The sequence below is a fragment of the Camellia sinensis genome, chromosome 3 (genome assembly GCF_055761805.1).
Source record: "Camellia sinensis isolate YWXY chromosome 3, ASM5576180v1, whole genome shotgun sequence".
NCBI lineage: Eukaryota > Viridiplantae > Streptophyta > Magnoliopsida > Ericales > Theaceae > Camellia > Camellia sinensis.
The window spans coordinates 37,352,528-37,379,438 of NC_138963.1; the positions used below are offsets into that span (position 1 = coordinate 37,352,528).

Below are 26,911 nucleotides of genomic sequence, written 5' to 3' on the forward strand. Positions count from 1 at the left end.
TTTTTGCAAGGATAATGTACTCAACAAATCTTAAAATGTAAACGGTTTGAATTATCAAAAAAAGAGCCAAAAGTGAGTCCAATGGGTTGGACTGGACCCTCTAATTCAAATGGTGAACTGGAGGCAAGTCACTGCCTTATTTTTAATATTTTTGAGTTTATACATTCAAACTTAAATATTTTTGGGCAAAAAAAACAATGATCTGTCCAAAAGAGCACCTATTTGCCCAAAGCTTATATATCTGTCCAAATGTCACATATTTGTACACGTACACATGCCATCTATCTATCTAATGTCACTTATCTATTCACTTCACCGCCAGTAGCCATAGCTAACCATCGTTGGTGGGTTGTCGACGACTTGTTCGGCAAATTTTCATGTGTCGATCACTTTTTTAGTTATTTTTTAACACGTGCTTATTACAAAAAAATATTAAACTTTAAACCAAATAATATATGGCCACGTAAGTTTGGACTTTTCATCAATTAATCCAAAATGCAATGGGCACATTTTATTTATTTTTTAGATAGTAATGGCCACATGAATCATAATAAGATAGCCACAATATGAAATTATATATATATATATATATATATCTTAGTCCTTTAATAGACAAAACAAACACAACGTTATGGGTTTCACAATCTAATTTAATTGAAGGACTTCACTCATAAGAGCTAAGTTCAATTCAATCAAATAACTGTGGTCACAAGATGACACCCTTGTGAGAAAATTCATTACACTGAATCATAATTCCCCATATTAATAGGCCATAGATTCAAAATTTTGAACCCATATAAATGTTTGTGCTATGGTCACTAGAAAGTTACTCCAAAAGCCAAATAATTAATCTACTACACCAATATTTATATATTCAAATAATGCTAGAGATCATGAAAAACATATCATGAAATGTATCATGAAATTTTTTCATCCTTTGATTAATGTGTGGTGTTTTATTGTATGTGTAATCCAAAGGTGGAAAACCTTTCATGATCATTTTCATGATATTTTTTTCATGATCCCTAACATTTTTTTTGGGTGAATAATGATCCCTAACATTATTCTCAGTTTCTAAATTTTTGTTATGTAATTGGAGAGCTTTTCATTACCAAATTAAAAAATAAACCAAAAAAAAAAAATTAAATTAAATTAAGAAAGGAGGCTTGACAATGATCAAAAGAAGACTCAACCCAAGTAGAGCATTGTTGGTTAGGTGAGTGGGTCTTGTTTGGCGGGTTTTCAAGTGTTAGGTTTTATTTCTTGGCAATCCCGTTTGACAAAACTCCTTTCAGTTGTATTTATTTTCGCACTTTTATTTCAGTGAGGCTATGAGTATTTAGATGCGAATCCAACCCGAATTGAGCCTTTTAGAGAAGTTTGTGATGCAAATATTTTCAAGATTGCCACTTCGCTGATTATTACGGGGGTCGAGCTGCCCGGTCAGCTCGCGGCCCGAAGCAAAATGCAAAAATGCATTCAAAGTTGCCTGTCCGATCATGTTATATTTTTCCAGTTTTTCCAGTTTTGGCCTTCCCGCTCGAGCCGGGAAAGGGACGCTCAAGCGGGGATTGGAAGCTCTCAGCATCTCTGCAGTCGCCTGCAAAAGTACTGAATAGTGTGATTTGCCGCTCGAGCGGCAAAACCGACGCTCGAGCGTGGAGCCTGTATGAAATCACAGAATTTGAAGTCTCCGCTCGAGCGGAGAAAAAGGCGCTCGAGCGGACCGCGCGATCCCAGATTTCCAGATTTGATTAAAGAGTTGGTTTTCTTCTGAAATTAGGATTGCTTTGGTTTTCTATAAATAATTGGTTTTCTCCCAACACTAGGGAGACTTCTCCAGATCTTATTTTTGGATCTTAAGGTTTATATCTGGAGAGATTTTGCTAGTTTTCTTTGATGTTTTTATTGAGTATTCAACTCGTGGTTTAAAGAGAGTACATCAGAGGTTGTGTTTTGTTCTACAAAAGAGAGAGTTATTCTTCAGTTGTGGATTCTGAAGAATTCGAGCCTGAAGCTTTGGTGGAATCCGGAGTGGCTCATCAGAAAGACAATTCTGTGGTGAAGATGGGGTTGGAAGAGGCACATAAAGGTTGGTTCAATTAGGCGTTGTGGATTCGCTAGGTAATTGAGAGTATACCTGTGTAATTCCTTTAATTCTTCTTAGTGGATTGTCTTGTGGCTGTTGCCCGTGGTTTTTTTATCACAGTTGGAGGTGTCCAATTGTGGTTTTTTCCACGTTAAATCGTTGTGTCTCTTTGTCTTGATTGTTTGATTGTTTGATTGGGATTGTTATACTCTGCTTAAAATTGATACATAATCACAAATCAACATCTAGGGGATTTCTAGATTTTTCATCAAGAATGACTTTGTTTCTCGTTTACAAGAAATTGACCCTAGTGTACATTTCTTGACGTTTAATTTACTACATATTCGTACAAGGTTGCTTGAAAAGAACAAGGTATATATTACCCAACATTTCATGAGTAGAATCAAGTAATATACAGTTGCATATCAACCTTGAGTAACGAAAATGCTATGATATGTACTTTTTAAATTATATTTTTGCAGTGAAAGTTATATTATTCTATGAAATTATTTTTTTCACTAGGTAGATGTTAGCAAGGAGTAGAATTGACTTTTTAGTGATTTTTTGATTTTTTTTTATGAGGTGAAAAGAAGCATATGCTTTCAGAATGAAGTGGTTATATCAAACCATTCATTACTTGATACTTGTCTAGTTATTTTTCAAAAACTTAACAAAAGTATCGGATCTATTGTTTTAATCAATCAATGCATGCCAAGTAGAGCACTGTATGGGTTTGTCCCAGATGTAAAAAATAATTTCTTTTGAGAATGACTTTTTCTTAGTTATATTGAAAACTATGAATCACTGAGGTTTTTTTAATTATCTGATTTTTGCTGAAAAGGCAAATAAACAAAATAGTAGTAAATTTTACCAACCATCCAAACTTTTCAAACTATAATTGCTTACGCATGAAATTTCAAATCCAAGCCAAACACGTTGCAAATTAATTTTGTCAAATTAGAGCTTGGTTTGGCAACGATTTTTTTTCTAGCTTTTTCTTTTTTCTTAGTGAACAATTTTCAGTTTTGCATCCCCTCTTTTTTTAAAAACAACTTTTAGGCGTGTTTTAGACTTTAGTCATCTCTAAAAAATAAAAAATAAATAAATAAAGTTTAAATTGAAAAAAGTTCACTAAAAAGAAAAACAAGTCAATTTTATCGTAAAAAATCAGCTTCTTTTTTGTTTATCTTTAGTGGCTTTTTTTTGTCCCCTCAATTTCAAGCAGGTTTTTCAAATTTATTCTTAGAGGATTTTACTCTAAATAAATTAACCAAATCAACTTAAAACTTAATAAAGTAAATTTAAAAAAAAAAAAATCATTGCCAAACTTAAAAATTACTTTAATGGTGTGTTTGGTTGGAGGATTTGAGGAGGGATTTAGAAAGGGAAAGGGAAAAGGTGTGTGAAACTATGTGAAATTTAGGCATGTTTTATTCATATTTCACCTACCTTTTCTATTTTCCTTTCCAAATCCCTCCTCAAATCCCTCAACCAAACACAACATAAAGATAGCATACATTGTTTCTTAATGACGTGGTCATCATCAACATGGTAAAAATTAGAATTCAAAAGAAGTTAATTAGTAGGCATGGCCATTAGAGAAAGAGGTTATGTTTCGATAATGAATTTCAATAGGAATTTAAAAAAAGAAAGTAAAAATGTGACGTAAATATGAATAAAATATAAACTATGTTTTTTTTTTTTTTTTCATTTCCTTTTCTTTTTCTAAATTTCTATTCAAATTTATGATCTGAATGTTGTAGACCATGTTGGTCCAACATTTTATATGTTTCGTTGCACTATTTCTCATTATTTCGAGCATCTTTAACCTCCAACCTCCAAAGGATAGATTAAAATTATGTGTCAATTGATAAAAAGAGTAAAATGAAGCTCATAAAGGGTGACTCACAATAAAATATAAAATTAAAAAAAAAACAAAAAATATATACCATCGTTAATGACCCTTCAGCGCGTTTGGTATTTACGTTTGCCATTTTTGAAAACAGAAAAACAGAAACTAGTAGTTTGACAAACTGTTTTAAGAAAACATAAATTATTTTTTCAAGATTGGGGTTGTCATTAGAACTACTAACAAAGAAGTAAGAAAAACCAGCATGGGGTCAAAGACAATCCAACTTTCATTTTCAAAGTTTTTCGAAATATTCAAAAGAGTGAAGAACACAACTTGCATACAAGTCAGGGTTTCATCAACAGTTGCTTAACATAATTAAGAACTTTGTCTGTATTCACCGTCCACGCAACTGAAACAGGGGAATAGCCCGACCACGGGTTGCTTGAATTCCATCTGTATCATATTATTACGACAGAATTAGAAACAGCACGAAAAAATAAAAATGACTATAAGATGCACTGTGAAAAGCATTTTACATTAAACCTACCTTTTTAGTCCTTGGTCCATAAGTGTATGTCCTAAACATATCCCCTGTGTCTCAACTCGCACAACCCCCTTCTTGTAAGTAAAGAGATCAGGCTGAACTAGTGCCACAAAACTGACTGGGCCATGAAGGAAAATACCTAAAATCATCATTTCAATCAAGTTCATAAATGGAAGTCGGTTAAGAAATGTTTTTTCTTAAAAAAAAAAAAAAAAGGTGTCATTTTAGGACTATTTAACATATGAATACAAGATTTAGAAGATTACCACGGACTCCATCAGACTTTACATGCCAATCTCCATAAACTTTGCACATGTTGCTTATAAATTGAGCATGTCTTCCCTCGGACTGCCTCAATTCATCAAGGTCAGCATCTGAAATTTCAAGGTAGAGTTAATTTAGAGGAGAATAAATTCCATAAAGCACAATAGAAAGGATAAAATGGGAACAACGAAAAATAGAGTGTGAAGTAAGACCTGTCATTTTGACTTGAGTTGTTATGTTTATGCCAACAACAACAACATCTGCCCCAGATGTAAACACAACATCGGCTGCTTCTGGGTCCCCATAGATCTGCAAGTCAGAAAAGCAAGCTTTTTCAAATAAGCTGAAATTGAATGTTATTTGCTAAAAACTATTCCATTTGGATAGACAGATTTCAAATGAAGGGATTTAAGGTTAAATTTCATAAACATATTGAGAAAGTAAAGAGGAACATTAGAGTAAAAAGTGTTTTATTATGATCTTTGTACAATTAACTATTTTACATTGCTATTTCAAATCCATCATGGTGAGGCTCACCAATTCAATCTTGAAATCCATATCTAAACTATGGTATCTAAATTGGAGCTATCCTTTTTAAATGATTAGTGCCCAAAATCTTTCATTTAAAATCTATAAATACAAACACAAAAACTAGTTTCCTTCAATTGCAGCTTACAAATAGATTTCAACATTGATCGTGTTGGATTGGATATGGCAGTGAAACTACTCTGGCTTAAAATAGAGATTACAAGACTGCCACTGAAAACTAACAGTTATGGCTTCGAACAAATTTATTTCATGAGATGGAACGTGCCCAATAGGTGTTCAAGTTTTCTACACTTCCAAATCTAAAAAGATTCAATACATCTAAGAGAGAACTGTACGATAAAATAAGGCATGTTCTGTTTCATACCATATGGAAGAGGAGAACGTATTGTCGAGGTGGTAATCACTTACATTTGCTTCAGCAGCAGGATTGACATTCCCCAATGCAAAGAAAGATCCACCAAGAATCACCACTCTCTTAACCTTGCTTGCAAAGGATGAGTCCCTCTTCATTGCCTGATCAAACAAACGCATGCTTCTTGAGTGTAAAGGGTACACACCCAAAAAATTTGAAGATCTCATTATTTGTGAGAGTGAACGGAAAGGGAAGATATTAAAACTTACTAAAGCCAAATTTGTCAATGGTCCCAGCGCAAGTATGGATACTTCACCAGGATATTTAGAAACCATATCCACCAAAAATTCTGATGCCGTTTTGTCAATTTTCTTGGATTTTGGAGGAGGTAAGGAAATGTTCCCTAATGCATCTGAACCATGAACAAAGTCTGCAACACGTGGTCTTCCACCCTAGTAAAGCACAACACAATTTTGAATCTTCACCTAACTAATGCATTGAAATGTAGGCATCCCAAATTTGCCTCCTAACTATACCAATTATAGTCGCATCAAACAACACTGCAGTGCATCCTTAACTTTTCAAAATCAACAAACAATTGCAGAAGTGGAGAATAACAGACATAAGGTAACCTAAAAAAAAAATAAGCCAGATGTAGTATGTGTAATGATAATCACCAATCCATACTGTACGTAGCCTCCCCTTATCGGGCCATCACTGTCTGATGTTAACTATTCCATTCGAAGTATGCCTAATGTGTAGGTTAGATGTTTCAAGGGAAAAGCTAGTGTGGAAATAAGCCAATGCATGCATTCAGATAGTAGCAAGTATGATGCACTTGTGGCAACAAGCCTTTCTCAACTCCTAAAATCCAGAGTAGCAATCTGTCTTCACGGTATTCTCTTTACTCCAAAAAAACTAAGTGTGACACTAAAAATATTGGATTGAAGAAGGACATGGTTTTCCCAATTCCAACCCCAATGGTTAACTCGACAGGTAAGGCTTTGGGAGACACCCAAGGCCCAAGGTCCCCTATTCAAGTCTTGGGGCCACCTACAATAGGGCATAAGCCCTATGACTTAACTGAAGTGCATGGTCTGTGGAGATAATGGTGACTGAGGGAGGTTTATGGTAGATTAGAGGTTCCATCAAGGTTTGCTAAACCATGGGTTCCTCCTCATCCAAAATAAAAAATAAAAAAATTCCAATGCCCATTCTAAAGTAGCTTTCTCAACCAACTTGCTATCTCAAACAAAAACTCAACATAGTTAAAAGTTAGAGCCTCATCTTCCATACGAAGGTTCAAATGCCTGAGAAAAGGGAGCTTGTGATAGGTACACAACTAATGTACCCTTGAGTAAAACCTTCGTAATCTCAAAGGTCAAGAAAGTGATTGTAGACTAAGTAGCATGGTGTTAAAGGATTCATTAAACTAATCCCTAGTAGTTTATAGTCTTCATTCAGTTGAATCTGAGTTGTGTAAAAATCTAAAAAACATATGATGGCGCAATAAAATGTACCGCAGATAGCTTGTGATTTTATTCCATTTAACCTAATTAACACAAGCTTGTTAGAAACTACATAGTCACGTCATCCCATTCAAACCACCAGTAGAGGGGCTGTTTGTCTTTGAGCAACACATTTGGTAACATAATAAAAAATAATAAATAAATAAATAAATGAAGCATTGTTTAAAGAAATTTTCAAAAATCCATGTGAAATAAAACCAACTTTTTTTTATGTAGTACATATACACATACAAAATATCATGTTTTTAGTCCTACATATGCAACCTATGTCTGGCCACAACCCGAAATCAAAACTGGTGGAACCTTCTAGCATTTCAATAATCTATTTGATCCATATCTGAAAGTACATTAATGAAGTGATTCAACTCAAATTCGAACTCAACTACATAACCAAAGATTTCACTACAATGAAGAGAGAGAGAAAGAGAGAGAGAGAGAGAGAGGGCAAAACAAATATGTCACTATGATGAAGAATGGTAGCAATAAAGTTAGTTTCCTGATTATTTGTTAGAAAGAGAAGCTATTCTGATCACATATGTTCCGCCAAGGAAATGCTACTAACTGAGAACATGGATCTGTATATTCTTGTCTTGTTCTAGAAAAGTTGATTCACTAAAAAATAAACAATTTAGTCTAAAATAGGTATGAATCATGGACAAGGTATTTTGAGATAACCAATGCATACTCCATAAAAAAAATAAATTTTAGAGGTAATACGCTGAATGTAATTGTTCTTGAAGGGCTAATCAGATCATCACTGATGGACAACAATCTCATTCACTTGAAGTCACCTGCTTTTTTGGTTGTCCATATAGTCATGCTATAGATCAGGCTTCGGAGTTGTATGAAAACAGGGAAGGAAACACCTCTTTGTGTCAGCTAGGCTTTCCCACCAACCCACCACCGAGAGAGAGAGAGAGAGAGAGAGAGAGGGGTTTGACAAATTGAGCATGTTATTAGAAGGGGGAAAAAAGGTTTTGGTACAGTCCAATTGTGGAGAAGGAATGAAGGACAACTCGTTGATTAAGCTACAAATTATATGTAAAAGCAGTTACCTTCAAAGGCTCAGGGGTACCCTCTGCCACGGGAAGACCTGGACATCCAGCAATCTCACACTGTCATTTTGAACATTAAAAATAGTTATTGGTCATGAACATGTTCCAAAAATATGAAAGACCTGAAATTATGCCAAAGCATGAATTACTGTGTTGGTAAATAGAATAAACTAAACACATACCCGAAGCAATGCATTGCGAGTGGCATCTTCTGTAGTAACATTACCAAATATTGTGGTTAAGCCTAAAACCTCCAGCTGTGGACTTTGGAATGCCATGAAGATTGCCATGCTATCATCTGTAAATCAATGAAAACATCAGTCACACCTCACAAATGACACCTGACAGTCTTGTTGGCACACATAATTTAACATGAAGCTATAACAATTTATAAGGATTATGTATCTAATTTGGACACAACAAATAATAGCCTAGTATTCGTTGTCAGGTATTTTTTGCAATAATCTCAATTTGATAATATGAAATTTTTTGTCCTGATGTCATTCTTTCCAAGACTAGCAAAACACTGATTGTCTTATAAAATGAATTTTTTATTTATTTCAGGAAGAAACAGGCATAAAGTGTATATATATATATATATTATTTCTAGTTCTTTTTGTCACAAGGGTCCTGGACAATCTATCCATTTCTCATTTTCTGACAAATGTTTAATAAAATACCCAAACAGATACATAACCATTTAAGGAAATGTGGGTTCGACAAAAAATGACATTCATGGAAAAAATCCATCATGTCATCCGTTTAATAAAATATCCAAAAACATATACAAAACCATAAAGATTTGATTGTTCGATGAAAAATGGGTCCTTGACAAATTCATGGAAAAAAGTTCTCTTTCCTGCTCCACTCATGATCTCATCAAAAAGATTTGTTTTTTTTAATGAATGTTTTATCATGAAATAGGGAGAATTTGAGGCTATATGCTGTACATCTGTTTGATTAAGGAAAATTGTATCTTCCAATTTTATCCTTTGCTTCTATGGACCATGCTGTTAGCATTTGGCAAGTACAATTATGGTTTAGAAATCGAATTATGCTTTATTGTTTTGTTCAAAAAGGGAAAAGGAGAAGGGCAAAAAAAAAAAAACAAGTACTTTCGAAATGCTCAAGCAATGCCCTAATTTTGTTTAAAAAGTGAGCAACTTCAAAGCAAAGAAACAAGTCTAGTCAGAAAAATTCTCAGTAAAGCAAAGCATAACCCTTTAATTTTTAGAGGACATGCCTACAACAATTGGATGAGGTGGCTTTGCCCATAGTTCTCTCTCCAAGTTCACTGTAGAACATGAGACAATTCCTAGATGTTCACTCCTTTCAACTATGTTTGCTTCTGCTTTTAAGCTTAAAGTTAATCAATAAAGGGAATCTCCCCCCTTACTTTCACCTAATAAAAAGAAATTTTAACTTAATTTTTAGTCATCAGCATAATTAATCCATTTCGTTCTATTTGTTTATGACCATTACCTTATCGTTCCACCTTGTTTCGTACACTTTGATGCAAATAGATTAATTTTGTTCCTTTGTGAGATGCTTTGCTTTGATTTGCTTTTTCTCTTACTCTTTCTCTTTTTCAATCTAAAGTAAACATTTTTTTGGCTTTCTACAAGCTCAGCTCAGCTCAGCTCATTTTAGACAGATCCGATCGTATGTTCATAATATGGAGTAAAAGGATTCCAAAATTATGGATTTGTAAAAGACACCGAGCTTCGAGTAAATATTAGGCATGACGCTATTTGCTGTAGTAGAGATTACATTATTGAATTGGATTCAGAAATAAATGTCTATCTAATCTTATTTGAGATCTTCTATTGGCAGTGTCACCATTGCATTCAATATATATATATATATATATATTTACTTCTAAGTTGTATCCCTATGAAGCAGGCCTTATTTCATTTTTCCGACTCAACTCTGCACCGAAAGTGTAGTGTTTTTCTGCTATCTATACAATTAAAATCAATTATGCTGTGTGTTTGGTTGGGTGATTTGGGAAGGAAAATGAAAAAGTTGTGTGAAATTAGGTAAATATAAGTATATTTTATTCACATTTTACCTACATACTTTTTCTATTTTTCTTTCAAAATTTCTTCTCAAATCTCCAACCAAACACAACCATACACAGCAAATCTCCAACCAAACACAACCAAACACAGCATTAAAGCTTCTCTTCTTTCTCGAGAACCGATCGATATTAAAACTAGAAACTCTCAACCGAAACTTATTAAAAAAAAAAAACCGAGAAATTCATGTAAATCAAAGTTGAAAAGTAGTAAAATTATGCACAAGTGAGAAAGGAGAAGAAAGAAGAGCGATGATGAATTGAGGAAACGTAGAGAGGACAGAATCGAATCAAAAGAGTACGGACTTACGAATACCTGTATCTGTATCGATAATGATCTTCTCCTCCTCGCCAAGTTTACTGGAACTCATTTCTTTTGTAGGCCCCCGGCCACCACAAACATTATTCTCTCTGTCTCTCTCTTTCACCTCGGAAATGACTATGTATTTGTACTTCCACTAGCAGAGTGGTCAACAAATGAGTAATAATTAAAGAAAAATGCTTAGGAGTATTAATTAGTTCTCCCACTAATTAGGTGGCAGTTGGTTTTGTCATTAATAATGTGATATTTTAATTTTGGAGTTATATTTTTGTTTTTTTTATTTTTTTAATGCATTAGTGCTATTAGTGGTGATATTTTTAGTGAGATGAATCATTGTTGATAATTAAAACCCACACCCACTCTAATTACATGTTATAAATTCGAATTATTTATGATGTGAATTTTAAATATATATATATAAATGGATCTTATATAGTATATATAATATATGGGCAAATTATAAATACCTTCTTGAAATTTAGTAAAAATATAAATTTTTTCTTGAAATTTAATTCCGTTCCCTGAAATTTATATTTTCATAATAAATTGTTTCTTGAAGTTTTTATTTTCATACAGATTCTTCCTTAATTTCTCTTAATTTATTATGAAAATTTGACCCTCAGAGAGCAATTTATAATTTCTCAAATCTCAAAAAAAAAATCTGTATTTTTATCAAATCTTAAGAAGATGTTTATAATTTATCTTATATATTTATATATAAATGATCAAAATCACTTTAAAGTTGTGAAAATCATTTCAAAAAAAGTCCCAATCATTTTTCGTAACAAATTACGACCCTGTTTGATGCGTAAAATTATATGGTAGTTTTGGCACAATTCACATGTACTTCCTCGACTAAAAATTACATAGATTTTTTTTTTAATTAATAGTTAGATTTCTCCTTTTATTAGAATTACGTTACAAAAGTAATTAAAAAGAAATCAACAACAATAAACACATAGGTTGTATTTAGTAGAACTTTCTAATTATGATTTGAAAGTATGAGTTGTATTTTGAGTTTGTGAATTTTGGATTTATGATTTGAATGTTTTGTTTGATGAAAGAGTTTTGAATTGAGTGGGAAATTTTTAATGTGATATATAATATTTGATACAAAAACTTATAACTCATAACTAAACATACAACTCAAAATTCTATTAAAACACATAAATTTTTTTTTAAAATTTGAAAAATATTTTTTTCGAATATATAAAAAATTAACATATGTCAATTGCAAAAAAAAAAAAAAAAAAAAAAAAAAAATTGTACTGTTCCGATCAACCGGTGGGACGATTGGTTAGTCCAAATTTTCTCGCTTTTAACAAAGTTTTCAAAATTGAGTGTGGAATTACATTTTGAAAATTCTAAACAAATGCCATGGACAAAACATGGGGTGAAAATATATTTAGAGAGGCTAAACACAGCCATAAATACTTAAAATACCTTTCACATTCCTTATAAAACAATACACCCATGTAACTATTTTCCTCTAATTTTTCAATATATATGAACTTTCCTTCTAAACAACATGACAATTATGAGTATTTTTTTACACCAAATTAATTTTTTATATGCGTATATGTTTTGAATTGCCTTGTACCAGGAATGTTGGTTATTTAAAAATTAATTTTGCACCTAAAAAAAGAAAAAAATCATGTAAAAATGATGAACATTTTTTTTATTTTTAATTTTGTACACCAAATTAATTTTTATTTTTTCATAATTAAAAAAAAAATTGATTATGAAAATTAAACCAACCAAAAAGTGTTACGATTCACTTTCCTTATATAGTGTGTATATATGTTTTGAATTGCTTTATACTGGAAAGGTTGGTTATGACAATATAATACGTTGATCTTTAAATAATAATAAAAAAACCAAAAAGAGATATAAAAATAAGAATTCTAATAGGAAACAAAAAGAGAAATAAAAATAAAAATTCTAAGTTTCAATTTTTTACAAATTGATTTTTTTATTTTTCGTATTTTTTGTTTTTAATGAAAATTTTTAAAATTTTTAATTTTTTTTTTTATATTTTTTTAGATGTACCTTACTTAGATATATATAAAAAGTAAAATATTTAAAAAAAATAAATAAATACATAAGAATACGAAAACGTACTGAATGTTCGTATTTTTTTTGTTTTTTGGTATTTCGTGAAGTTTTAAAGTTTTTTTTCACAAATATTATATTTTTAAGTGTATTTATATTAGGTGTATCTAAAAATTAAAAAAATTACTTAAAATAATAAAAAAAATATGAAAAACAAAAAATTTTAATTTTCTGAAAAGTGAAACCAAACAAGTTATAATTTAAAAGTTTAATTATGCTGACTATATTCCTAAATTCTTTGAGATTTATTTATTTATTTATTTATTTTCAATAGCCTTGCATGGTGGGATATAGAAGTTTAGTTATGCTAATTTTAAATTTAGGAAAAAATTTATTTCAAAAATGGTTTTGAAAAATAATAATAATAAATGGTAAATTTTATAATATTACTAATTAAAAATATAAACTTGTTAAAATTTAAATATAAACTCACTCGGAGATAGAAATTGACAATAACCTTGGATAGTAGTAGGTCACTAATTTATCTTTTTATAGGATTTGGTGGGTTAGATGAGACAATGTTAGAGTAATTGGGTTAATAGGAGAGAAAGATTGAATGTGGGTATTTTAGTAATTGAATGTTATTTTTGACATCATTTGGAATAAAGTTAACAAAAGGAGGAATTTGGCTATTATTTTCAAAAGTAAGAGAGATCTGTGTAATTTTTAAAATTACAAGGGAGATATCTGTAATTAAGATAAACCTCAGGGGATGTAAGTGTAATTTACCCTTATTTAATTAGTTGAACTAGGAATTTGTCATTTCATATTAGTTTTTAGAGCATCAATAATGGTAAATGTTATAATAATATTATTATTGTTATAATTTGAAAATGAATAATAGAAAATGATAAAATTATAACAATAGTGCTCCAATGGTCAAATGTTATTTTGCAGAATCAAACTAGTCGTCTTGAACACACCAATTTCTATGTTTGGTTATGCAAAAATGATGATTTTGTAAAAATTTATTTGTTTTGCTGGGAATGAGGTTTTACTTGAATTGGCACATATGACAGCTGTCATATGACACCATTAGAGCACCATTTTCTTCTTTAACTGCCAAATTATAATAATAGCAGCTCCAATGGTAAACCATTGGAGATGCTCTTAGGAGTCTTTTGATAATTAATTATTTAGTTGATCTTTGGATTTTTTATAAAAAAAATGTAAAAAAAATAAATAAATAAAGAAAATAGTTGACTTTTTAATTATTTTAGGGGGATTTAAAACTTGATCTAAATGCGAGGAGTTAAAACAAGACAGTTAGTTTAGTGATTCGTGCAATTATTTCTTGAAATAATAAGAAAGTTATAAGTTCAAATTCATGTCAATAGAGTAATTACGATGTTTTCATTATAATTTAACATAGAGTAATATTAGAGATCTCAAATATTCTACTAAAAGTTTTACTATATGTGGGTGTGGGACCCATACAATGTGGGTTCCATGTGGGTCACATTTGGTAAAACTTTTGATAGAATTTTTAGAGTCTCTAGTATTTTTATTTAACATATTAGCCCCTTGGAGGGTATTTGAAAAATGATTATTTTAACTATTTATAAAAAAGCGTATAAAAAAATAAAAAATATATTATGATTGATTATTTAGATTTTTTAAATTATTTTAACTAAAAAATCAGCACCCAAACGGGACAGGAACATATTGTTTGTTAAAGAAAAAAAATTTTTTTTTTTGAATGGTGAGCACTTTTTGAAACCATTAAATAGTTATAATTTTTTATATTTTGAAAAACAGTTTCATGCAATATCTGTTTCTAATTTATCAGACAAAATAGTTTAAATAAATTAAAAAAAGCTATTTGCATGAAAATACAAATGCTATATTTTTTTAATTATTTTTTATTTAATTCTCATCATACTTATCTAGTTGGAAAAGATGACACGAATTTGCCGTTTGTGGACCAGTGACCAATAAGGATTAGACAAATGGCATTTTTAGTCCAAGTAGATCTTCAAGTCCTACTTATTTACGCTTGAGGCTTGGTTTTTTTTTTTTTTTGTATAAATTTTACACTTGAGGCTTGTTCTTGATTTTTGGTTAATAATATTGTGAAATTGAGTAATAAAATTAGTGTAATAGTATTAAGTTTAAAATATAAGATAAATTATGTTAGTACTAGTTAGTTGGAATTAAAAATATAAATTCATACGAAAGACCTCAATATATTTTAATTTGATAAAAGAAAATAAATAATAAGTAAAAAATGGGAAAAAGTTAAATGAAAGAAAAGAAAATCATTTTCTTGTATAAATTTGATTAAGATAAAAATTTTATAAAAGAAAAAGAATAGATAGATAGTCGAAAGGAAAAGCTCCATTGAAGGAATTATAATTAGAATAAATTACATTTTACCCCCTTCAACTACTGTCCGTATCACTTTACCCCCTTAACTAAAAAATTGGACAATTGTTTCTCAACTACAATCAAGGCAGATATGACTGGCCCATTCATATGCGGTAAAAATTAAGCAACACTAACCTAGATGAATATTTCAAAGGTTGTAGCAACTTACAGAACCATAAAATGAGGAACTGAGAACCTAACATGCTACATGCCAATAATCACAATATCAAAATATTTTCCCTATGCAGAGAGATGGACATCTAAACAAGAAAAAACAAAAAACAAAAATACAATGTTCTAACTACTGGATGAAAACAAGCGTAAACTTAATTTAATAACTCACTCAAGCAGCTTCGCGTATCTTGGAGTTTGGGGAACCCAAAACATTCACAGGTGCCTTTGATAGATGACCCTTCGTATTTCCAGCGGCTTGCCCAGCAGAGCTCCTAGTATTTGCCGTGTCAGCAGAGGTACTAGACCTTTTTATCTGCCCAAATGAAAAAAGGCCACAAATTATAAAACAATTTCAATCCTAAACTGACCCCCTTTGAAGGTAAAAAAAACATGACCACCTCAACCAGTGACCTAAGCATTCATCCTGTACCACACACCTAAAATTCAATAATTTATGGGCACATTTTTCATATCCACATAACAAAAAAGGATATATAAAATCCAAAACATACCAGTGCAAGTCGTTCTTTGTGAATATCACTTGAAAACTGCAGAATCATACAACAAATGTTTCAGAAGAATCAAAAGGCCTGAAAAAGAAACTTAAGTATCCCGCAGCACCATCATTAAAAATAACTACATGCATATGAAAAATAGACAGTCCAGTAAGGTTCTTACTGGTTTTCGGTAAATCTTAATCTCATCTCCACTAAACCCAGGAAGAGTCATATTCCAGTTTCTCTCTAAAACAAAGCACAATTTGAACATTAAGCACCACATAGTTCATTAGGACAATAAAACAAACCATGAAGATTTATTCCTGCATGACTAACCAAGATGTAGAAGAATGTCCTTCGCTTCCAAGGTAGTTGATTTTCGATGCTTGGCCAATGAGCAACCAAAGGTTGTAATCTGCCCAAAAATAAAATATGAAAATTATACTGTCTTGAAAATAATAGAAACGAAACATAAAGAAATACTGCAAATTTTGAGAAATACGGACAAAAAAATGTTAAGACAATTGCTCAGTTTGGCTACACAACCCCGTTTTCCACCAAACTAGACTCATTATTCCAAGCACTATTATTCAGCCAGACAAAATCTAAGTGATGACAGTTATCATCGATTTCTTCTCGTCTTCTTTCATATTAAGTTGAAATAGTAACCTTTAGATCACACGTTAATTGCCACCATCAATCTGTTACAACATCCAGCTTGTGTCAATGAATGATATTGATACATGACCAAAATCTGCTCCCATAAATGACCTAAAAAGTTCAACACCTTCTCTTTATGCTAAACAATAATGGCAGTGCGGTGGTGATGGGTGTGGAGGAGGTATGTGGGTGATAGTCTTGTGGAAGAGGAGGGGATATGGCAGGAGGTGATGGTGGTGGTGGTGGTAGTGGTGTGAGAGAGAGAGAGAGAGAGAGAGAAAGACAGGGTTTGGTTATAAGAAAGAAAATATACGATTTTATTGTATATTATACAAGTGTGAGCGTAAAAAGGCAAAGACAAGTTCCATTAATGGCCATAACCAACAACTCTGACAACGTGTGCCCTAGCAATTGTCAGAAACATCAGGGAGTGTTAGTGTAATTACCCTTTATTATCTTCTAAGTTAGCTACTGGCTATCAGATTTTATGATTTTGTTAGTCAATGTTGGATTTAAAACGGATGACAAAATTATAGCCTATCTTTATATTACCATGGTCCATGGATAACAACATTTTTTAGGTTGAAAACCAACCACAACTAAAGAAATTTATCTAAGAACTTCTTTATCTATGCAAGAAGTTTCAGGCCTGGGAGGAAGCAAATATGAGCATGTTAGATCACTTCATTTGAGTACACCATGTGGTATAAAATTCTTCGAAGATATAACACCGAGAAGAGTGCTTCCTCCAATTCCTTGATAGCAAAAAACCAATAAATAATTTGTATGCATAAATTGATATCTTTCACATTGAGCAATTGATATCAGATTAATAAAAGGTTCTCAGTATTAAACATTTTATTAAGGAATCTCATATAGTAGAGGCCAGGTCGGACCACGTCCAAGGTCGTTAGAAAGTTTCAAATTCTATGGCTAAAATGAACTGTTCTAAAAATAATAATAATAATAAAAATAAAAATAAAAACTGAGAAAATACATAACTAAGCCAACTTAAGAAACAATCAAAGTTCATATTCATAAAATGCAAAAGAGGGCTGCCATTTAATCACTTAATGCATTTCACCATTTTTTTCACCTGTGGATCCACACAACAAACACCATGTGTACATGTATAATCCACCATATTCAAAAAATAATTGGTGTCCCATTATTTCCTAGATATGGTGGGTTACATGTACAAATATTGTTTTATGTAGAAAATGGTAAAAATTCATCCAATGACATATAATTTTCTAATGCAAAAGTATGAGGGAAAAAATCCTTATGATTATAGAAATTCATCAACTTACAGACTCGACAAATTCATCAGCAATATCCACAAGAATATCTTCTACTTCAGGATCCAAACTTTCTGATGGATCAATCTGTCCAAAAACCAAAGAAGTCAAAAAGAAAGGACAATTCATCAACTTCACGAAAAACATTACATAACGAAGAAGACATGATTGTCAAAGAATTCCGGCAATGGCTCAAGAATGGGCCTTCCTTGGAAGGTATGAATCACATATAACATCCATATGATAAAAAAAATTTCTTTTTCTTTCCCCTGAAAAACCATATGACATACATATATTAATTTAAGGTCCATAAACCATTATGTTTATCACATCAAAACAGTGCCCATGAAACATGTTAAAAAATATCCTAAGAAACTGACTAAAAGATTGTAAATTTACCACCAATTGAACTAAAAAGCCTAAGAAACCTTGTAACTTATCATAACATTTCAGCAACCATAAGACATATTCCTAAAGAGAAAAATTAAAAACTAGTCTAGTGTAATCATACATCTCTTGATTTACATAATCATTTTATCATCTCTTAACCATAACTATTCAGTGACATAACATTCAAATCTTAATGCCACCTCCATAAAGAGAGTTTTTCCAAAGGAGGTCTTGTTCATTTTAATCCTTAAGCAGAACTCCAATATCTAATTCCTTTCAATGGTTTGATAGCATTTGTTGAAAAAAAAAAGGGTAAGCACAAAGAAAGTTAGAACTACAGCCACTCTACTACATCTGTGGTATCAGGTGTCTGTCCCTGCTTCCCATTATTCTATCAAGGGTCACGGTATTGGCTAATCATATAGCATAGGCCTTTCCAAGCTTCAACACATCCTCTAGTCTCGATCAATGTTATCCAATCTCATCCCCAATGTTGCAATCTCAGAGTTCTCACTAACGTTTTGTCTAATTATTTTGTTTCTTCTCTTGCCCAGTCTTCACGTCAACAAACCATCAACCACATTCAGCTAAGAGACATGTTTCCTAGTTACCAGCATATTGTCCACAAAGCATGACTTATCTTCACTGGTATTATCAACCAACAGCATTCTAAAGCACGCCACTTCTCGCCCATCCTACTTTAATTATTTACGCAACACTTACAGCAAATCAAAATTACTCCTAACAGAATAAGTAACTAGTTAGAAAAATATAAACAGATGACCAAATATGCTCACCTGGGATACCATTTCTTGGATGCTCCTTTTGTTTATTATCCTGTTACAAGATTCACCAGTCTCTGCACTTGTTGTTATTCTATTAGGAGGCCCCGACTGGACTGCGCTGGATTGTCCCACTGTATGTAAGGAAGGTTTCTGGTTTCCCAATCCTGGACCCCTTGGAATCTGTTGTTGATGGGATACGGATTGTGCGACTCTTGAAGGTGGAAATTGTTGCCCATAATGCTCCTGGGCTGGATGTGATGATGAAGGTTGTTGTTGTTGTTGGGAGGATGATGCTTGTGGTTGCTGTGAAGCTGTTGACGTTGGATGATGATGTTGCTGAGGAATATGTGATCTTTGCTGCAAAGATAGTGGATTCATTTGCGGTCTAAATGGTGGGGATGGCAAAGGAGGCTTTCCTTGTGATCCAGATGACAACCAAGGCTGATTATGAGACTGCAAACCTTGTGATGTACTAGGTGACGGTGAACTTGGAGATCCAACTGATGAAACTCTTAACATGCTATGCCCTGGGAGATTCTGTATAAAGGTGGGGAATAGACAAATACAATTTGCATAGAACAGTCAGATTAGTAATAGAAACTTGAAACCATTATTATAGCACATAGAGATCATTCAATAGCTTCAGAGACGAATATAAATTTTTCTTCTTTTTTTTCTTGATAAATTCTGAGACGAATATAAATTTAAAACTAACATACATCACAGTTATCTACAAATGTGTCTCAACATTAATGTAGGATGTGCAAAAAAATATTGAAGTCTTGAGGAGTTAGCTATAGAATATAAGAAATGCAGGATGACTGCTTCCATGAAAAGGGAAGCACAAAACCCAGCTTTTAAGAGCCTAAACAGGAAAAGGGGGGGGGGGGGGGGGGGGGGGGGGTGTGGAAGGAGTAGAAAAATAGAACCAAGGTATCAGTACTCAAAGATTCTTCAAAAGAACCACAAACTTATACAAGCTGTCATAACCAAACCAACAAAGCCTAAATTTACCCCCTACATGAAAATAACACTCGAGTTGTTCATAAATTCCAAATATTTGATGCCACACTGCCCACATATAGTTCACGATTTACATAATACACCTTATTAAACAAGTATAACTTACAAATCGCCATACCTAAGCAAACATCATTCCACTCAACTAAATAATATTTAAACTCCTTCCCAAGACCTCTCCACTGAACATTACTTGGCATCTTCTCCTACCTCCTGGCCACAAAAATGGGGATAGTAAACATAGAAAGAAAATTGAAGGCAAACTGGATAAAGTACTCTTCATCAAAGTGAGTCTAACCCACTTAGACAAATACTACTTCTTCCCAAGTAACGAACTTCTTCTCAAAGCCTCTCCACCATCACATTCCAAACTATTTGTACTTAAAAGAAGAGCACAAGGAGAGCCCTAAATCTGGTGCTAGTAAAGATGAAACCTTTTACCCCAAATTTTCTACCGTTATCTACACAATCATTGCCCCCCCTACAGTGATCATCTCACTTCTCAAAAGGTTAATCTTCAAGCTAGAAACAACCTCAAAACAAAGCAACACACGACTAAGGATTATGATCTCTTCTTCAATTGCCCCACAGCACACTATCATATCATCCACAAAAGCAAGTGAACAACTGACATCAACTCACCGCTCCTATTCCCAACCTGAAAGCTAGTCAACAACGTATCCAGTGCTTAAATCTTAAATTCATTAGTACAAATTTCATCTAGGTAGGTAATGACATTGACTATAACAATTCATCCTAAATTTTCATAAACCTAAAATATTTTCAAAATCATTGATTATTATCTTCAAATTTTGACATAGCTACATATTTTCCTTTAGGATCTTGAAAATGGATGTGACTTGGAACAGTACCTGTCCTCCAACAAATATTCAAAATTTCTCATGAAAATTTTTCCAACCATATTTGTTGGCCTACGTTATACACATCCCATCAAATTACAAAATAATTCATAGCAATATGTTATCATCACTGAGACTTCTAGGATTTAGTACAAGACATAAACAATGAAGAACTTAAATTTCAAAACTCAACACTAACTTGGGAAGTAGAGGACTGGTTATTTGGGGTAGTTTGTGGTCTAGCAGATGATTGGACAGGTCTCTGTTGATGATGTATAGCAATTCCACCAGGCCGCATTTGTGGGCCTGAGCCGAATGATCCCATCGTGCTCATTCCCTGTATTCCTTGTATAGGCTGTCTCATCTATACATTTCAAACAACAATGGGACAACAAAGAATCAAACAAACAAAACTTATATTAATCCTGCTCAATGTACACTTAGAAAACTATAACTAGCAACAAACAAATGTATGCATATGTGAGTTCCTCTGTCTGTGTAGTTCTGTATCTAACATACATCTATTCTATCCATCTATCTATTCTACTATACAAGGTGTGACACCCGAGTTGGTGCGAACTGTCACAGTTTTTCCTTTTTCAAAAATGCCCTTTTCAGTAACTGTCCCATCTAATAACTCCAATAACTGCTGAATGGTTTTTCTGATTCTTCAAAACACCCAAAACTGGAAATGGGTTTTCTTCATTCGTCAAATTATTCAAAAATTAAATATAAAATTGAAAGTGCATACACAATAAGAAACTCCAATTCAACCAAAATATATCAACCTCAACTCATCATCATGAACATGCTATACATAAATCAAAACCTACCCATATAAGGAAATCTAGTCCAATAAACAAAAATAAAATAAGATAAACACCTGTGATGTGCTCGAGCTAGAGACAGATTCAGGAACATTGACGGAATTACGAGGCAACCCACCAAACTGCTGGCCAAAAGAGGGCGGGTTGAGAGAGGAAAACGAGGAGGGAGGAGGGGGAGAAGGGGTCGGGTGGTGAGCAGGAACTCCAATGGCCATTCCACCCCTGGGAGCAGACGAAGAAAAGGGAGGCACGGGTGGGGTTGAAGACGAAGAAGAATGGGGAGGCTGCATTGAGGAACACTACTAGGGTTAGGGTTTGGGGAAGATGGGATTGGGCGATCTGATGAATCAAAAAACCATTCAGCGGTTATTGGAGCTTTTTGGGTGAATACTGTCATTGGAATTAATCACTAATAAATACACTATTTTCTACTAAATATTTTTATTTAATAATAATTACAACAATGATTCATCCCACTAAAAACATCACCACTAATAGCACTAATGTATTAAAAAAGTAAAAAAAAAAAAAAAAAAACACAACTCCAAGACCAAAACATCACATCATTAATGGCGGGACCCACTGCCACCTAGTTAGTGGGAGCACTAATTAGTGCTCCCAAGTATTTTTCGTGGAAGAAAGGTGATTGGTTGCACGATTGGCTTGCGGCTGCCCCAGCATGTCTACACAGAAAAAATTGCCTCATTCGGGGCAAATAACTTTTGGACAGTGATGGTCGGTCCATGGGGGCCACCATAGGTCCCATTTTAATAATTTGAACTATAGCGAGCCTAGTTCTTCCTTCTTTGATTGTTGTATCCGGACTTAGGTTCCGTGGAGTTGGTTGTTATATACGTCTTGCTGTCATCCTTTAATTTCATATATTTGAGTTTTAGGATGCATTGGGCGTGTTTCGAATAAGTTGGTTGAGCTTTAGTCTCATTCCTTGTTGCCTAGATTTTTGGTGGTCCGCTCGAGCGAAGTTTACACAATTTCAGCATTTTGTGCCTCTACGAAACTACTGCAGGTGCGTTTTTCACGCTTGAGTGGATTTCCTTACGCTCGAGCGGGTCGTGCTCGAACGGGCCTCTTGGCGCTCGAGCGGGTGTTCAATGTCTGTAAAAATACTGGAAGAGGGTAATCTACGCTCGAGCGGGTTTTCCTTTGTGCTCGAGCGGGTGCTTTTTGATTTTGTGTCTTGGCGCTCGAGCAGGTCCAGTTTTTGTGTTTGACGCTTGAGCGTCCTATTCTCCGCTCAAGCGGGATAGTCGTATATCAGATGGCAGCTGGGTGATGTTGAATCACTTTTCACATTTACTTTCTCTCTCTTACTTTTCTAAACCCTCTTTTGAGAGCTCCTCTCTCTAGAATATACCTTCTCTCTAGGGATTGATCTACCTTAAGTGATCTACTCCTTTAGTGTCTTTTCAAAGAGTGTAGAGCTTGGCTTGGGCATCCTATCAATCCAAAAATCTTGGGTTTTGGAACATTTCGAGATTTCTTCATCATCTCCTTTGAGTTTCATCTCTTAAGGTAGGGATTCCTACTCATCTTTATGAGCTTTAACATAGATGCTGAGTTTTTTGTATAAATGGTTTGATTTGGGAAGTCACTGCTTGAGATGTATAATGTTGAAAAGGGGAGTTTTGTTCATTTGACTCATACATATGTGTTTTGGGTCTGAAATAGAATTTATTGATGTTGTTGATAATATTTGGACCTTTGGGTTAATATTGAGAAAAATGGGGAAAATGCCATGTTTGGGTATATTTGGGTCATTAGTGTAATTAATGACATTTATTATGGAAATATAAAATTGAGTTGGAAATAATGTAATTGGCTCATTATGAGATAGAATGGTGGAGTTGGAATTATTAATCACTTACCTTGGAAATTGTTGACAAATTGTCTGTTGATATAATTATTATCTGTTTAGAAATAATTGCTTTGGGCTATCGGTGGAGGATAGTCTTGATTGTTGTAGACATTGCATGATGATTAGGTGAATTAAAACTAATCAATTGAATTTGTCATTGAATATGACGGTTGGAATAATACATCAAATTTATGTATTGATTGGTTATGTATATGATTTATGCTTATATACATTGTGTTGTGTGGGAGGAGATAGGGGATGTACTCTACAGTTTAGGAGAAGATATGGGATGGACTCCTAAACCAGATATTCTTTGGGAGGAGATAGGGGATGAACTTCATTGACACAGCAAATCTGTGTATCTATTGAAGTGTTGATACAGCAAATATGTGTATCTATTGTGAAGTATGGAAGTGTTTTATGTGATATTGATACGGCAAATATGTGTATCTATTGTGAAGTATGGAAGTATTGTTGATATGAGCTATAGTCTCATTAAATGATTGGCCAGGTTCTGAACCTTATTCATAAATTGAGAACTGGATAAGTAATGGAAAATGGAAGAAAACATGGATATATTTGTCATGCAATTGAAATGAATTATAGATTGATTTATGTGAGTTAAACATTTATCAAATGTTCACGTTTTAGTTATTGCTCATATTATGTTTAGCTCTACTAGGCGTTGGCTCACCCTATATGGAACATCATTTTCAGGTGCAGGTGTTATGTCACCTCCAAGGACGCAGCTTGAGAGGCTTGAGGCTGTTAGACCCTTTTTGTTGTTTTTGTTGTATTACATGTATATCAAGCCAAGAGCTTACTTTGTGTAGAGTTAGTACTCTCCTTTTGTAACCAAGTGTTAACTTGAAAAGTTGTAAGCCTATAGGGTATTTACTTTTGTTGTCAACATGTAATACCTTTTGTAATAATACTCTGATGATTGTAATATGAAATCTCTTTTCTTTGTCGTGAATGTATGATGTTATGGGTTTATTTTGAGGGCGTTACATAAACTGTTCAATATGCAGAACTTGTTGAGTATTATATGTCTGTATAAAATCACGTTGATCGGATATCGATTGTTATATGATCAGATTAGTTTTTTTCAACAATTAACAATTACACCATCCGTTTTGTTTATACAAAAATGATTTGATCCTATAGTTAACGATATTCGATTAATGTGATTTTTTACAAGCATATATTACTCGATGAGTTCTACATATTGACGGTTCGGATTATCAAAACGAAACCCTTAGTGGCCCCCAAGAGCCCAATATTACCATCAAATTTTGTGACTTCACGTATGGAATTTTTTTTTCCCCATAAAAAGTGTATAATGGCCTGGTCAACAGCTGTCACGTTGCTCAGTGGATTTGTAATATAAATATATATAAAATATTTTTTTAATATTTTTTATTTGTGAATAGTAATGTCTTTTTTGCTTTTTATGTAACTTTTTGACTTTTTGGATTATATTGGACTTCCCAAACCAGCCATTGGTATATAAAAATGTTTTAAAACAAATAAAAATAAAGAACAGGTTTGATGAGTTGTTGAAAGTGGTTGCTTATGATAAAGGATAAATGGATGTGGTGATGGGTGGTGAAGGCCATTGGAGAAACCTGATTCAATGCTAAAGAATTTCTTGTCGAGTCAAACTAAAAAGGTGTACAAGTTACCTCTTGGATATCCAATCGAGACATAATTACAGTGGAACTAGTTGTTGACGAAGATGGTATGGTTTTTGATGATTCAATAGCAATGAAGATATACACCTTGCGGGGTTCGTTTCCCTAGCCATTCTTCTATGTCTTTCACTTGTTACTTGTTGGCTAAAGGATTGTTTTTTTGAATTTTTTTTTTTCAATTTCCTTTAAATAGAGGTAATCCTAGATAAAAATCTTAGGAATCAAAGCAAGGAAAGTAGCATTGATGGAATGGGGGATCGTACCTTCAGCGAAGAAATAAGTGACCTGTTGGAAGAGATCTTATTTTATGAAATCCTAGCAAGATTTATAAAAAGAACCCGCAAAGCCATCATGCTTTAAAGGACCTTTATTTTGGATTAGTGAGCGACGACATGCAAAAAACTACCTTTTGAACTTTTCCATATCAGGAATGCTTGTAAGCATCTTATTATCTTTCTCTGTGACCAGAGAGGGGATGGTATCAAGGATCTCATCTTCAAGTATTGAACCTTGAGAAGAAAGTTAGTAGGCGGAACCATTTTGTTTTGGTTCTTCTCTACATTCTTACTGGGTGATCCAAGAATTTACCTATGATTTTTTTAGCTGATATTTCGATATAGAAAGATCTCCTTATTTCTTCACCGCGGCTTCTCGCATCATTTTCTTGAAATGATATTATATCACAGTGGGATACTTTAAAATGAGTAATGCTCACTATTCCATTCTTTACACAAACCCTTCGATGACTTATCGGCCTTTCCTGGCCACTGGTCCCAAGGCATTGCTCTTAGTAGGAGGGCATCTTATTCAGGAATCGATTCTATTCGAAAAAAAGTACCTATTCCCGAAATCGACACAAGTGGGTAGGTAGAGAATACCTAGGGGTGCGAGATAACTCTCTTTAAGGAACTCAACAAAATAGCCCTGTAACTTCGGAAAAATGGGTGCCTCATCACAAAGGGGGTGGCAGTGACCAAGCCCAGGCGACTGTTTACCAAAAATTCAGACTTTCTTTTTGATGTTGCAATCACATAAAAACATAAACTTTGAGGCTCAATAGTTAAGTACATGGCAATTGAATCATGAACCAAGATCATAAAGAGCATACTGCGAGTAGAAAGTGGTATTAATACAATGGATTCAGAAACATCAAACCTCTCTTGTTCGGAAGAATCGAAACACATCGAAATGGTACCAGCCGTACTTCTGGTAGCTTGCTTACTCTAGAAGTTCCCTCTTATATTCCTTTCAGACTATCAAAAGCACATCCGCTAAAGCTCCAATTCGAGCCAAACTTCCATCTGACGAACTTCGCTCTTATTTTCCTATCGATTACAAACAGATTCTTCTTTCACCAAACTTCCATCTAAGGTCTTGCCCTAAGAAAAGGTTCCCTCCAAGAAAAGGTTCAAACCTACCCTTATTTCCAAATGAAAGATCAGCTCAATTATTTCCAAACTAGATTCGAGAGAGAGAACTGAGACTCAAGTAACTGAAAGGCTATAATCTCCCTTTCCTGTGGGAGAAGTTAAGCCGATAATGAAGGAAGCTACTATTCTATAGGAAGAAAGAGAGAATAAGAGGATTTGCGGTGAGAAGTGTGAAAAAGGTAAGCTTTCTACGGATGCAACGCCTCATTTTTTTCTCTCAGTGGCGGCGTTTGTCGGAAGCAAATGAGTCTCACCCATGTAAGTATAAGGAAAAGCTAGTAACTTGTT

The 26,911-nt window shown here is 33.4% G+C and overlaps 2 protein-coding genes across 6 annotated transcripts; both read right to left on the reverse strand.

Annotated features, from left to right (window-relative positions):
* Positions 1-4,206: 4,206 nt before the first annotated feature.
* LOC114323461 (uridine nucleosidase 1) lies at positions 4,207-10,801 on the reverse strand. Of its 4 annotated transcripts, none has more exons than XM_028271075.2 (9): positions 10,628-10,801; positions 8,417-8,532; positions 8,235-8,294; positions 5,920-6,102; positions 5,707-5,811; positions 4,962-5,058; positions 4,752-4,859; positions 4,489-4,624; positions 4,207-4,394 (listed from the first exon to the last, which is right to left on the reverse strand). In XM_028271075.2, exons 1-9 carry the CDS (start codon positions 10,680-10,682, stop codon positions 4,286-4,288), a joined length of 969 nt encoding a protein of 322 aa, XP_028126876.2. In that variant the 5' UTR covers positions 10,683-10,801; the 3' UTR covers positions 4,207-4,285. The 4 variants fall into 4 exon arrangements, with proteins under 4 accessions (XP_028126876.2, XP_028126875.2, XP_082775644.1 ...); XM_028271074.2 differs by having other exon boundaries at positions 10,622-10,789; XM_082919518.1 differs by lacking the exon at positions 10,628-10,801 and adding an exon at positions 9,185-9,285.
* A 4,263-nt stretch (positions 10,802-15,064) lies between these two features.
* On the reverse strand, positions 15,065-22,040 carry TAF12 (TBP-associated factor 12). 2 transcript variants are annotated; one of them, XM_028263952.2, is made up of 8 exons: positions 21,680-22,040; positions 20,996-21,160; positions 18,929-19,453; positions 17,754-17,828; positions 16,120-16,198; positions 15,965-16,029; positions 15,799-15,834; positions 15,065-15,599 (listed from the first exon to the last, which is right to left on the reverse strand). In XM_028263952.2, the coding sequence occupies exons 1-8, from the start codon at positions 21,911-21,913 to the stop codon at positions 15,456-15,458; spliced, it is 1,323 nt and encodes a 440-aa protein (XP_028119753.2). In that variant the 5' UTR covers positions 21,914-22,040; the 3' UTR covers positions 15,065-15,455. The 2 variants fall into 2 exon arrangements, with proteins under 2 accessions (XP_028119753.2, XP_028119754.2); XM_028263953.2 differs by lacking the exon at positions 20,996-21,160 and having other exon boundaries at positions 21,680-22,023.
* Positions 22,041-26,911: the final 4,871 nt, after the last annotated feature.